Source organism: Microtus ochrogaster, chromosome 16 (genome assembly GCF_000317375.1).
Source record: "Microtus ochrogaster isolate Prairie Vole_2 chromosome 16, MicOch1.0, whole genome shotgun sequence".
Lineage (NCBI taxonomy): Eukaryota > Metazoa > Chordata > Mammalia > Rodentia > Cricetidae > Microtus > Microtus ochrogaster.
In genome coordinates this window covers 20,269,374-20,282,668 of record NC_022018.1, presented here as the reverse complement: position 1 = coordinate 20,282,668, position 13,295 = coordinate 20,269,374, and the positions used below count along the sequence as shown (strand labels likewise).

Genomic DNA, 13,295 nt, shown 5'->3' with positions numbered 1-13,295 from the left:
ACTTCTTCTTGATTAAGGTGTTCATGTCCTCCTGTTGTGAGGTCGCTGGGTTCTGGTGGTTTCATGTTGTTTTGCAGATTGTTGGGTGAATTCTTGCATTGGCGCCTGCCTATCTCTTCCTCCGAATGCTCCCCTATGGATCTTCTTTTACAGGATCAGGTCTTCTTGCCACCTGATGTGCCTTCCCAGTGATGTCACTCCCCAGTAATGGCTCTCCTGGTGCCTAGATCAGATCTCTGTGCTTGTTGGGTAGCTTGTAAACAAAGTGCCTCTACCTTGCTTGCTGCAGGCAGGCTATTGAGACAAAGGAACTACCGCCCTCCCGGTTGCCCTCCTGATTCGGATTCGGTCCCAGCTTCCGAACAGGCTGAGCTGGGAGATGTTATGTGGCCAAAGAGGGGAGGGAGGCAGACAGGGGGGGTTCTGGATGCAAGCTGGGTGGGATAGGAAGAGAGAGGAGGTATCGGGCAGTATAGCCCCTGCAGGATGACCAGGAAGTGTAGGAGAGATGAGGAACGTCTGAGTTCCCTGTTGCGGGCTGCTGCCGTGGGTCAGAAACTCACTCACCCCAATGATGGCTCTCCTGGTGCCCAGATCGGATCTCCGTGCTGTTTAGGTAGCTCGTAAACAAAGGGCGTATCTTGCTTGCTGCAGGCAGGCTATTGAGACAAAGGAGACTTGGTTTTTCTTTAAATGTGGTCAGAGCTACGTCAGCTTCCAGGACTGAAGCCAACAGTTTTGCAAAACTTTGGGGGTAGAAGAGCATAGTGTCTCTTGTTAATTCTTTCATTGTAAACTGAGCACGACAGTTTGGGGAATGAGCATAAGTGGAAGAGTGAGGAATCTTAGCAAGGTGAGATCCTTTGTGAGTTGTTAACTGAGGCTGATGGTGAGTGATTTGGAGGAAGGGATATGGTTTTCTCACACCAAATAACAGTAGAGTTGACCACTAACCTGGCAGATACTAAAATTATTTGCTTTGCTCAGAAATACATGCAACACACCAGATTCCAGTCCATGCAGCACCCAGAGGTCATGACTAAATATTTCAGTGCTGAAAGGAGGCTCCTTGAGACCCTTTAGCCCTGCTGTCTCTCCTCTGTTCTAGTAGGCATCTTAGCTACATGCCTCCATTCCCATCAGCTCTCCTCCTCAGCCCTTGAGGCAATGCACTGTGATAAAATGGGAAGATCAGTATGGCAGCGCCATTTCTGGTTTTCCTTCTTTCCAGGTGAGCCTTACGGTATCTTGGAGTTATCATGTTGTTGTAGCTTTGGTGTTTCCCTTGGGAAAAGAAGACACTTGCCCATTTTTGTTTTCCTCGAAGCACTGACCATGAAGCCCTCTCTGCAGGGCTGAGGGAGAGTGGATAGTTGAGTGTCATTAATCTGTGTGGTAAGCCAGAGAAGAATGAAGAAAGTCAAGGTGTAGAGGTCTTGAAGACGGTTGATGATTGTGGAAAAGAAATAGCCAACCCCTTATTGTGGGAGCTGCGGGCTGCATTCCGCCACCCAGCTCCCACCACCGCCTAGCTCTACCCGAAATAACAACACACAAACTGTATCCTTTTAAACAGTGCTTGGCCCATTATATCTAGCCTCTTCTCGGCTAACTCTCGCACCTGGACTAGCCCATTTCTAATAATGTGTGTAGCACCCCAAGGTGCGCCTACCGGGAAGATTCTAGCCTACGTCCATCCTGGGTCAGAGCTTCATTGCGTCTGCTCCAGAGCAGAGAGTAAATGGCATCTCAGCTCACTTCCTCTTCCTCCCAGCATTCTGTTCTGTTTACTCCACCCACCTATGTTTTAACCTATGAGGCCAAGCAGTTTCTTTATTACTTAACCAATGAAATCAACAGATTGATATATGACACTCCCACATCAACCCCTATTCTCCTTCAGAGGGATAGGAAGCACAGGGAACTTGTACACATGAGACTTGTACATCGATTACACAGTACTCCATAACAGTATGCCATCTTGAACTTCCCTTTGGAGAGGGTGAACCAACAGGATGATGTCATGTCAATGAAGCCAAACATTTGAGATAGTTAGCTAGTAAAGATAAAAGGGTCATTTTGGTTTCCAGTCAAGACAGGGCCACAGTGGGGAACCTCATAGCTGCCCCCAGGTAACAAATTATAGTTTTAGTACAGGCACCCCAAAACCCTACATAAAATGACTTCTGCTGTATGCTACATTGGAAATATAGATTAATTTCAAGTGATTGTATGGCTTTCAGTCTGTGAGAGACAGGGCACCATGGCAGGAGCATTTGGTAGCATGGAAATGCTCATCTCAGCAACAGAGAGGGACAAGGAGAAGAAAGGAGCCTCTGGGAGCACTCTTAACAAAAATGCCTCAGTTTCCTCATCTGAGACGCAGGGATGTTAAGAGCTTTGCTAATCTAGCAAAGACTTAGACCTGTTCCTGACAGCTACTACTATGGTCTGAGTGAAAAGCTATTCTTATGTATTATATGAAATATATTTAAAATAAGCATGAAATGTTCTTGTCTGCTGATTTTGAGCCTCAGCATTTGAATTGTTGTTAAGGTAGATTATTTAGCAGCTGACCATCTGAAAGAAGAAGCACTTGGGTAATTGATATATGCTTTGGAAATTCTACATTGTTCTGAGTTAACTGTTTCTGTTCATGATTGCATGCTGATGACATACGTCTGTGACTTCTTTGACATGTGTGGCAAGATGCAGCGACAGAATTGCAGCTTCTTTTACTCTAACCCATGCTGTCAAGTCATGGAGAGTCGTAACCTAAGCCTAGAGAGTGTTAGGGAAGCATCACTGGGAGAAGCAGAGTAGTTTATCTCACTAGTGTTATGATGTAGTAAGTAATCTTAGACGCTGTGTTGAAGACATCAGAATAAACCAAGTTTATTTGAATGGTGTCATTCAAAACTACAGCATCTGAGACCTATGAGACTTGGTCAGAAATACTTGATTTTCACTTATTTGGGCAAACATATTATTCCTGGGTCACATTTTAGTTCTTTATACCTCAGTGATGGTTCTATTAGATTCCTTTCTATGTTTAAAAATATTTCTTAAAAAGTGTTAGCCCAAACGCTGGATCATTTAGCACATTGTCCTATACTAGGTATCATATTTCATCTTTAGTAAAACCTGTTCTTTTTCAAAAGTAAAGCAATAAGATTAAATGATGTTTGTGGGTTTGTGGGAGGAGAAAAGCTGTGGTGCTAAAAAAAAAAAAAAAACTCAAAAACCCTTTTTGTGGCTTAAGCCAAAATGAGAGCAAAAATTCATCTTGTGGATATTCAGACAATTTGTGACTTCTTCTGTCTGGTCATTCGGCATAGGTAGGAAAACAGTAATAAATCGCTGTATATTTCACATTTACAATGTGAGCAGTAAATACTATTTGGTCCTCCTTTTGGCTGAATCATACATGCTGCACGAAGACTGCCATCAAAAGGTGCTTTGACTGAATGGACATTTGTAAGACTGTCATCATTTCCCACAGAACAATGGCAGTGGCACAGCTCTATAAAGCAGAGTAGAAGGAGCACTCAGAACTGACTGTGAATGCTAGAATTCCCACTGCTTTTGTTGAACTGTGATTGAAACCTTGTAGGGTCTGCTCTGGAGGCGTGCATATAGCTACTCTAAAACTGAAAGTCACAATCAAATTTATGAGTGTGTGGTGGGCTTAAAATTATAATCCTATGCAGAAGAGACAAATATGTTCTTTATTAGAATCATAGTTGGCTTTTATGCCTATAGTCTATCTTAAATATTTATACTTGGGATTCATTTCTGGCATAAGATACAGTTCTTTTCATTGAACTGGGTTTTAGTAAGCAGGCACCGTCTGAGTATCAGCGTCTCTAGGTTACAACGGAGCCTTTGTCCTCAAACCGTCTATATCCCAATGGGCGAAGATGAACCAAAAATCTATTCATGGTAACAAAACGCTAATGACAATGGATATGGCCATTTGTGTCACCACTGGAGGAGGTGAGTGCTACACAGGGAGGTGACATGCAGTGCTGCTTAAGGGAAATTTTGAGGTTGGGACTAGAACAGAATCGATTTTGACTGAGGTCATGTTATCCCCAATGAAAGGTCACCTTCAAAAGAGTTAGGAGGGAAGGGAGTCACCATTACCTGTGCCCTTTGCTTTGCTAACAAAATGGCTGTGGTTGGATTTTGACCTTTCAGTTATATTGTTTTCTTCTCACAGCTGCCATGGAAGGGGGACAAGAACTTAAGAGTGTCCACACATCTACTCTACCCGACCTCTGTCAGCACACCTTCTCTTCTTTTCCGTTTTCCTCTCCTGTTTTGGCATTTGTTTTATGGACTGCTGCCTCATTAAGAACACTCTTCTTTCATGAAAGTGACAGAGAAAATGAGCTCTGACTTGATTCATCATAAATGTAGCTCAACTTTTGTAGAATTTGATTTGTCATTCTCGAACACAGAATTCCAGCCACCCACTGACATGATCACCCCGTGGACACTGATCAAATGTAATAGCATGACTGTTTTTGTTTTATGCCTAGAGCAATAAAAGAGCATTGCTACAATATGACAAGTAGACACTTTATAGCGTGTGTCTGATCTGAGAGATACCTAGGGGGTTGGTTGAATTTATCTTGCAGTAAATCAAAGGAATGAGCATTTTTTTTTCAGGTAATAGTGCAGATTGGGTCCCTATGGCAGACTCCAATAATTCTGTTATTTTCCTCTGGATAATAAAGAGTAACAAGTCTGGCCAAGTACGATAAAAATGTCTGTAGGGAAATGCAGAAGAATTTCTTGTGTGAAGCAGTGTAAGTACTCTGGGGTTGAATACATAATAGAAGCCGTATCCATGTCAGTAACTCTCTGTGTAATAGACTGTTTCTGACTTGTGCCAAGATGTACAAAGAGCAGGAAAAAACATAAATAGTACTTGGTCAGAGCCACACATGTCCTTCCAATATTCCACTTAATATTGGGCAAAAATCCAAATATTAAAAAAGAAGTATAGATAAACAAAAAGGATTTTGTCACTATTGTGTTACTGCAGTGATTACATGTATAGTTTGTCCATCCCTGTTCATTTATCATTGCATGTTTACTTGATTTTCTAATAGAGTATTAATATAAATCTTTCATGTGTAAGGTACTGCCTATATTTAAATTATTAAATTGAATTTGATATTCATCAACCTTTAAGAAACACTATACACAAGGGCTAGGGATTGCTCAGTTGAAAAAGCACTTGCTAAGCTTGAGAACTGAAGTTTGGATCCCCAGCACCTACTAAAATCTGAGTGGACTTGGTGGCCCTCCTATAACCTAGCACTTGAGGCAGAGACAGGGGATCTGTGGGGCTGCTGACTAGCAAAATTGGAAGTTCCGGGTTCAGTGAGAAACCCTGCCTCGGAAAATAAAGTGGAAAGGATTGATATCAACCTCTGGGTTCTGTCTCTCTCTCTCTCTCTCTCTCTCTCTCTCTCTCTCTCTCTCTCTCTCTCTCTCTCTCTCTCTCTCACACACACACACACAAGAAACACTATACTAATATTCTATAGCAAAAATAAAAGTCATCTTGTATTCTTCCTTAGACTGTAAATATATGTATGTATACCATATTTCGCTTCACTGATTTCAGTAAAACTATTTTCACCATAAGAGTTCATCATCCTTATCATAAATATTCATCCTGAAATAGCACTGCCACATAAATAAGTAGATAGTTGGAACTCCATTGTCCAGTGAGAGATGAAAGTTTAGCCTTGCAGTTAGGTGCCCCTATGAGAACATACTACCGGTGCACTTTTGCAGAACTTACTCTAGTTTCACAGCTCCATTTAAGGCTCTGGCATCATGATACTTGATACTTTTGCTATTCCTTTAGTATTTTTTGTTGGATGTGACTGTTTTTGATTCACAATATAAATCTTTCTTGAGACCCCTGTTGAAGAGTGAAAACCATGTCAATCATGAGTTAATTTTGAATGTGCACTGTGCCTAACATTCTGATACAAAATTAGCATCTATTACAGGTGATAAGCATATGAACCAGGTGTGATGTCACATGCCCGTGGGCCCAGAACTCTGGAAGCAGAAGCAACCAGATCACAAGTTTGAGTCCGGTTCAGGTTACACAGTGACAGCCTCAAAACAAAATGAACCAGAAATGAAAAGTCCTTAAGCATGTTTGTGAAATAAAAAGTTGAAAACCTGAACCAAGGATGGTGAGGCATGATGTAAGCAGTATTGAGGGGCGTTAGAGAAGGGGTGTCACATTCATGGGACATTCTAATACATGCATCTTCAATAGTCTTAGCTTCAGGGACCCTAGGTTAATATCAAATCCAGCCTGGGCTACACAACAAGACCCTATCTTGTAAGGCAAGCAAACAAATAAAAGTAGGGGAGAAGTTTTTCTATCATTTTATTGATACTGCATATGACTGTATTTCTTTGGCTAAAATTAGCCAAATTAGATTTTTAAATTAGATTTTTAAAAGAAAATCACATTTTTGCCTATTTTCATTAAGGTAGAATACCTTAAGTTGAAATTTTATTTAATTATTGTTTTTCAAAAAATTTCTCATGATCTGATGTACATGGTACATTTTTTTCTTCCCTGATTTTATAAGTTTTTACAAAATGCATATTTTAAATTTTGGCTAGAGAGATTTATTTTTATGTGTATGAGTGTTTTGTCTGCATCTCTGTCTGTGCACTACCTGTATGCGGTGCCCTAGGATGGTTATGAGCTACTTTGTGGGTGCTGAGACTCAAACCCAGGTACTCTGAAAGAACATCCAGTGCTCTTAATTGTTGAGCCATCTCTCGGGCCTGTTGGTTTATTATATGGGAATTAAATTTGTAGTATTGAGCATACTAGGTTAGTGTTCCACTACAGATTTCTATCCTAAGCCCTATGAAATGTTTGTACAATGAAGCATATCATTAATTTATATTTGTTCTGCAAGTTTTCCTGGAATGACAGGGCCAAACATCTATTCACCCCAAGTAGGACACTAACAACACACCAAAGAAACAGCTCCCTACAAGTTATCACAGGAAATCAATGGATTTGTTGGGGTTCCTTACAAGGGCATAGGTGACTCTGGGTCAGCAGGCCCACCCCAGCATGGAGGATGACTTAAGAAAACTACATCCCCAGAGCTCCCTACACATCTCAGGCAGCTCCACCCAAGATTCTCCTCCCCATGGCAATTAATGCACTTCTCGTGAGACCCTGATGAGGGGCCTGGGAATTGTACAGCTTTTTTGGCTTCCTGAGGGCTTCTTACTTTCAGGACAGACATCCAAAGTTCTGTGAACCTTCCTCCAGGAGAGACTGTTCTATTATGAATCGGCTGCAGATGGCATTCCGGGCTTGACCATGAGCACTCTTTATTTTTAGATGAGAAAGTGCATCAACCTTAGTTTGCCATCTCCATTCCAAACTAAAATCAATTCAGTGAGCTCTGGGACTTTCGCTTGTGCATCACTGTGTTTGAGTTTCCATAATCATAAGTGAAAACTACCATAACACATATATCTAAGCTGTCCAGGTTTGGTACACACTTCGGGTTATTCAGCCTTCCTAGAGTGTGTGTTGAGAGATCAGCAGATTATATTGATACCAGTTTTGTTAGCCACAAGCATAGACAATCACCACTGAAAGTGTGGGCACTGGGAAACAGTGAACAAGTCCAGGGCATTGGACACCATCACCATAGACGGCGCAGAGCCTGACTTCATGTTTCATGTATATTGTTTTAGAGAGCGTGTAGGCAGTGTGGGGAAATGTAGACTTGTCAGTCACGGGAGCTTTGGAATAACCTTGGAGCCACATTCCAGCGCACCCTTTCAAAACAGACATGACTTCTCATTGTCTTAGCTTTCTCATCTATAAAATGAAGATGACACTTTCAGAGATGTATTAAAAGTTCTTAATGGCCTGCGTAACAGATGCCTGTCACATGAAAACCTCTCTTACTAGAGTTCCCATCAAACCAAAGCCAAATGAGCTGAAGATTTTCAGCATAAACTTTGATCCATTTTATCATTAACAAGAGCCATTGAACATAAACTGTACAATCATATAAATGTGTTTCACCAAGTGTGGTAAAGTTTCATATATTGAATTCTCTCAGCAGAGGCACATGTATGAGTTAATTTGCTCATACTTCCTCATTCTAAATATAAAGAAGCCAAGTAAAAGTGATGTGATTGTGCCCGCTGGGATCGGGGGTATTAGGATACAGGTGTGAATATGGGGTTTTGTTTCTGATGGTTGTTTTTTTTTTTTTTTTGTAGTCAATAAGAGGCTTTCTTTCCCAGAATGGGTGCAAAATGAGCAGCAGCCCCACAGGGAAGTTGCTTTGTGTGTGTCCGATAGGCAGTTTCATAAAAAGAGTGATTTTAAATTCTGTCCTTTGGACTTTTTATGAGACTGTGTCTATGTTTGCAGATTATGATCTAGAATAATCTAAAACTCATGAAATTCAGATCAAATCCTTTTTTCTGGTCGTTCCTGATGGGAGTGAGTGTTTCTTTCTAACTGGGTAGCTGAAATTGGTTTGTGAGGGTGAGGTCCATAGCTGTCATATGGGACTGAAAGTAAGTGTGGCCAGAACTTAAGAGTGACATCCTGGGACTGGCATAGGATTCCCTACTGAGTAAGACAACTAGTTTTTGCTCCTGAGTTAAAATAAATCATTGGTTTTAGAGGCTGGGGGGGGGAATTGTTCTTAGTTTATTTATTGTCATTTGGGTAGTGTGTAAAATAAGGAGCGTTCAACTTCTCTTCAAAGAATCTTTCTAGGAAGAGCTAAGGACTGAGACATATGAAAAGAACCAATTTCCCACCATATTCTTTCCTGGAGCAGGGCCCTCTATGCTCTACTATTTGGCATACTTTGGGGGCATAAGTAACCAGTTACTTATCTATAAATGGATGGTATACACAGTGGTATTCCATTGAAGCACTCTTTTCCTTTTTCTTTTTTCAAGAATATATTCTTCATATGTTTGTGCCTTATGGAATACATAGCCTTCGTGTGGTTTCAGTAGCACCATCAGTAAGTGTCTATCTGCTTGCCACTCCCCCTAGAGCTCTCTTCCTAGTGTCAGGTTTTACCATGTGGACATTTACATGGGAATCTCAGTCCTTTCTTCCTTAGTGTATTGTGAGCCTTTGTAGAAAGCAGAGAACTAGAATTCCTTCCTAAAACTCACTGCACATAGCAGCACTCATCACCTTCTGCTCTTGCTGAAGATTAAGAGTCACATTCAGTATATGTCCTGAATGTATTACCTGATCACTACATCCAGGCGCCCTCAGCCCGCATGCCTGTAGTTCACTCGTGCTTTACCCCCATGAGATGCACATTGCATGACATTTAACCAACTGGTCTAGGCCCTGATGATGTGAGACACTGGTAGCACACCAGCCTAGCACATGTGAGACCCAGGGCTCTTGTTCCAGTAATGCTGTGGGAGCACATTCTTCTCCTTCAGGCAATAGCCTTTAAGATACCAGCCCACTTGGGCGTGGTCTCTTATACTGTAAAAGCAGTTGCAAAGCATTTTCCCTCTCTTTCTTGCTTCTGGCTCCCGCTTTCAGCTGCTAGACTCTGTTCCTGTTTGTGCAGAGGACTGGTATCTAGGACAGGGATCTGTAAGTTTTTCCCTTAAATAAATAACCCTTTTATTATTCAGATCTGAACTGGTGTGGGATTGTTTTGTGGCTTCCATCTTCACGGTAATACGAAACATATTTAAGTGTATATAATTTGCCAACTGTAGAAATAGTAGGTGAGTGAGGCAGGAGATGTCTTTGTATTCATGGACCTCACAGTCTGTTAGAGGATCAAGGCAAGTAAGCAAGCGTGTGTAATTAGTGTCATAGGTCCTTTGAAGTGGGAAAGTGTAGGAAACCTGTGAACTTGGTACATAACCCAAAGTTAGCGTAGGGCTAGAAGCCAACCTTCTGTGGCATTGGCTGCACTTCCATCACTCAGGTTAATGTTCTCAAGCCTAGTCATTTGTATTTTTTCACTTTGATACACTTGGCACATTGTCCGCTTGTTAGTTAAGGTTGCCTTCCTCTTTCTCTTCATGATAGTCACCTTTGTTACTATAGCAAAATATTTGAGCAAACAACTTAAAAAGAATATGATTTCTTTAGGATCACGGTTATGTGGTTCTATCCATGGCCAGCTGATGCCATTGCATTGAGACTCTGGGCCATGCAGAAGCACCAGAGTGGAAGGGCATTGAGGGGCAGGTCACTCACTTCATGGTAACCAAGAAAAAGAATGAAACTGAGAAAGGCTCCAAGGCCAAGGTATGCCTTCTGACTTGGACTCCACCATTCAGCCATTGGTCAAGCCCAGCCCTTACAATCCAATCACATCAACGGCCATCCAAGCTTTTAATGTAACTTTAGGGAGAACACCTCGCTAGCAGATCCACAACACTTCAGTAAACCTGGTCATGATGTTTATCCAAATTCTGGCATCCACTCTATCTGGACCCAGGGGCCTTGTTTCAGTACTTGTTTGTACACTGTGGTTCTTGAGCCCTTAAATCTGACCTCCTAAGTGGATGCATGTTTTCTTTCTGGTCATGCCAAGTGTGTTTGTACTGAAGCACAAGTCGTATTATCAGAAATTACATTCTTATTTTCTCTGTTATGCTGTTGCTAAGGGAGCATATTAATTTAGAAAGGAGAACTATATGTTCTAGTAAGCTGTAGTAACTGTTACCATCACTCAAGCATGTCTTTGCAATTTCATCGAGTCTTAGAGAACAGAGGGAAGTTTACAGAGAAACAGGCTCCTGTCAGCCATGTAGAAAAGGTAGAAGGTGTAGTAGGACAAGGTGGGGCTAGAAGTGCCAGTGGGGGTGGAAGGTACGGTCCGCAGTCCTGCCCCTTTACCTGTCCCCACACCCTCCCCTCCACTCACAGTGCCCACTGGCTGGCCTCAGCTCTGTGTACCTGCAAGCACATCATTATTCTTTTCTTAGGATCTCTCTGCCCCAAAGATGAGGAGAAAGGGGAGATAAAGGATACAAAGGCAGGCACCTGTGTGTACTGAGTTCTTGTCCTTTCTTCCAAGAAAGGGAGCTTTGTGATGCAGACTGAGGGCACACTTGACTTGCTGAGGTAGGGTCACCTTGTCTAGTATCAGAGGAGAAGTTTGGATAGGAGCAAATGAGGACCTAGCTCAGGACAGGCTGGCTTCTGGGCCAGTATTCTGTCTACTTCTATCTACAGTTCATCCATAGACCTAACCACAAGTTGTATGAGGTTTAAGATGGGGAAGGAATACTAACCCTGATGCTGATACCTTTATGACTATTGATTTCAGGCCAGTGTTCACAGCCACTCTTTGGTGGTTTTCATTAACTAGTCATTCTCATTAAATGCAAGGTGTATCTGCCATCTTTCTTCTTCACGGTACATGCCATTTGCCTTCCTCATCATCTGTGTCTGTGCATTTAATTGGTTTAAATGGGTAAGGCCTGTGGCAACTTTCAGATGTTTAGGGCTGTCTGGAATTCTGTAGGGTAAGATGTCATGACAGAGCTCTGTGAACATATAAAATGCATAATTGCACACTTAAAATGCTTGATTAAATTTGTATCCAAAATTAGGTCAAGACCAATGAGTTTCTTTTATTGAAATCAGAAAACATTTTAAAATGAAACTATCACTCAGGACTGTACAGTACAATTTGTAGATGAAAATATTTTAGGCTGTTGTAAATGGATTACTAGGTAATACACTAAGTTATTCTCTTTTGTTAATTTTTATTGATCGCTACATTTTTCTCTGGTCCCCTCCCAGCTTCTCCCCTCCCCTTCAACCCTCCCGCTAAGTTATTCTTGAGTATGTTTTAAGTAGTCTAGAAAAACGGGTAGGCGTATAAACTATTCTGAAACAACTCCAGGAGCCCAGTTCTTTTCATTTGTACAGATTAACTTGGAATGCAGGATTAGACCCTTGTTGTCAGTTTCTCTGCTTTGTTTTCAGGTCCTGTTGGAGTTGGGCTGAATGAGCTGAAGCGGAAGCTGTTGATGAGTGACACCCAACACTATGGAGTGACAGTGCCCCGTGAGTCCTCTAGCACACAGTGCTTCTCTAATGACATTAGTAATCGTCCTTAGTGACTTAGGGTTCTCAACATTTCTCCTCTAGACCTGTGTTCTAGAGCTCCTCAGCCCTGCACAGCGCATCACATTAGAGAAGGAACTGGGACACCAGAGACTCAAGGGATTTCCCCACACTCTGCACATTATTGACGGGTTATTTCTTTATTTCAGTTTAGCTGCTTGAGATGTTTATGGTGACTTAATGCATAGGTGACACCAACATTTAGCTACAAATTATCTTATAAATAAAAGTCTTACTGCTCTGTTCCCCAAAGTTCTAGTGTTTACCAAGGTTTTTCACCAGTTTTATGATTAGAAAGACCAAACCACAGAGAACCTGGGGAGACTTCTCATAGCACCAGTGTTTCTTAATTACCTTTCATGTGTAGCAATTGGCAGGTAGTGTTTCAAATAGGCTTTCCATAGCTTAATTGACCAAACATGGTACGCTTCTTTTAGTTATACAGAATTAGATCTATTTTTATAAAAATGGTTTTCATATGAAATACGATACTTGAAACATTTTGATCTCCAGAATAAATGCCATTTGACTACTTAATATGTTGATGTTAGAAAGCTGTCTGAAAGGCCAAATTGGAAAGTTGGCTTTTTTTTAAGTGGTTTTAGTGCTGCATTTAAAGAAAATCATTTGTGTATTGCCCTTAGCAATGTTCTCTCATTTTGGAAGAGTTCAACTGTATTTTAAAATTATAGTTCTCTGCTACCTCCAGTTACTTCTTGTTACTACATTTTTCCAAATTACTGTTTGTAATCACTTTTAGCTGTAAGTAAGGGGACTTCTGGTTTTCAACAACCAAGATGTAGAAACATGTAGAATGGTGCATGTTGGTTGTTTTTCTTTTAATTCCCTTCTCTTACAGATGTTGAATTCCAATGTACAGGTAATTAGAAAATTTTACCACCCAATTGCTAACTTTATCAGGTGCATAAGCGTGGGAGAAACCTAGAAAGTTCAAACCAGATTTATCACTTTCCTGCTATGTCGTCCCCTTCATATCCTCCACACCGCAGAGTAGAACAGAGTCATAGAGGAGGAAGTGGGTAGAAGGATGCTTCATTAGGAGGAGGAAGGGGGTAGAAGGATGCTTCATTAGGAGGAGGAAGGGGGTAGAAGGATGCTT

General features: G+C 41.4%; 1 protein-coding gene across 4 annotated transcripts in view; it reads left to right on the top strand.

Annotated features, from left to right (window-relative positions):
- Positions 1–13,295, top strand: part of Mpp7 (membrane palmitoylated protein 7) — a 273,759-nt gene that overhangs the window by 244,676 nt on the left and 15,788 nt on the right. For all 4 annotated transcript variants that reach the window (XM_026783024.1, XM_026783023.1, XM_026783025.1 and 1 more), the window contains one exon: positions 12,035–12,115. In XM_026783024.1, coding sequence (XP_026638825.1) covers positions 12,035–12,115 — 81 coding nt within the window. The remainder of the gene's footprint in view (positions 1–12,034; positions 12,116–13,295) is intronic.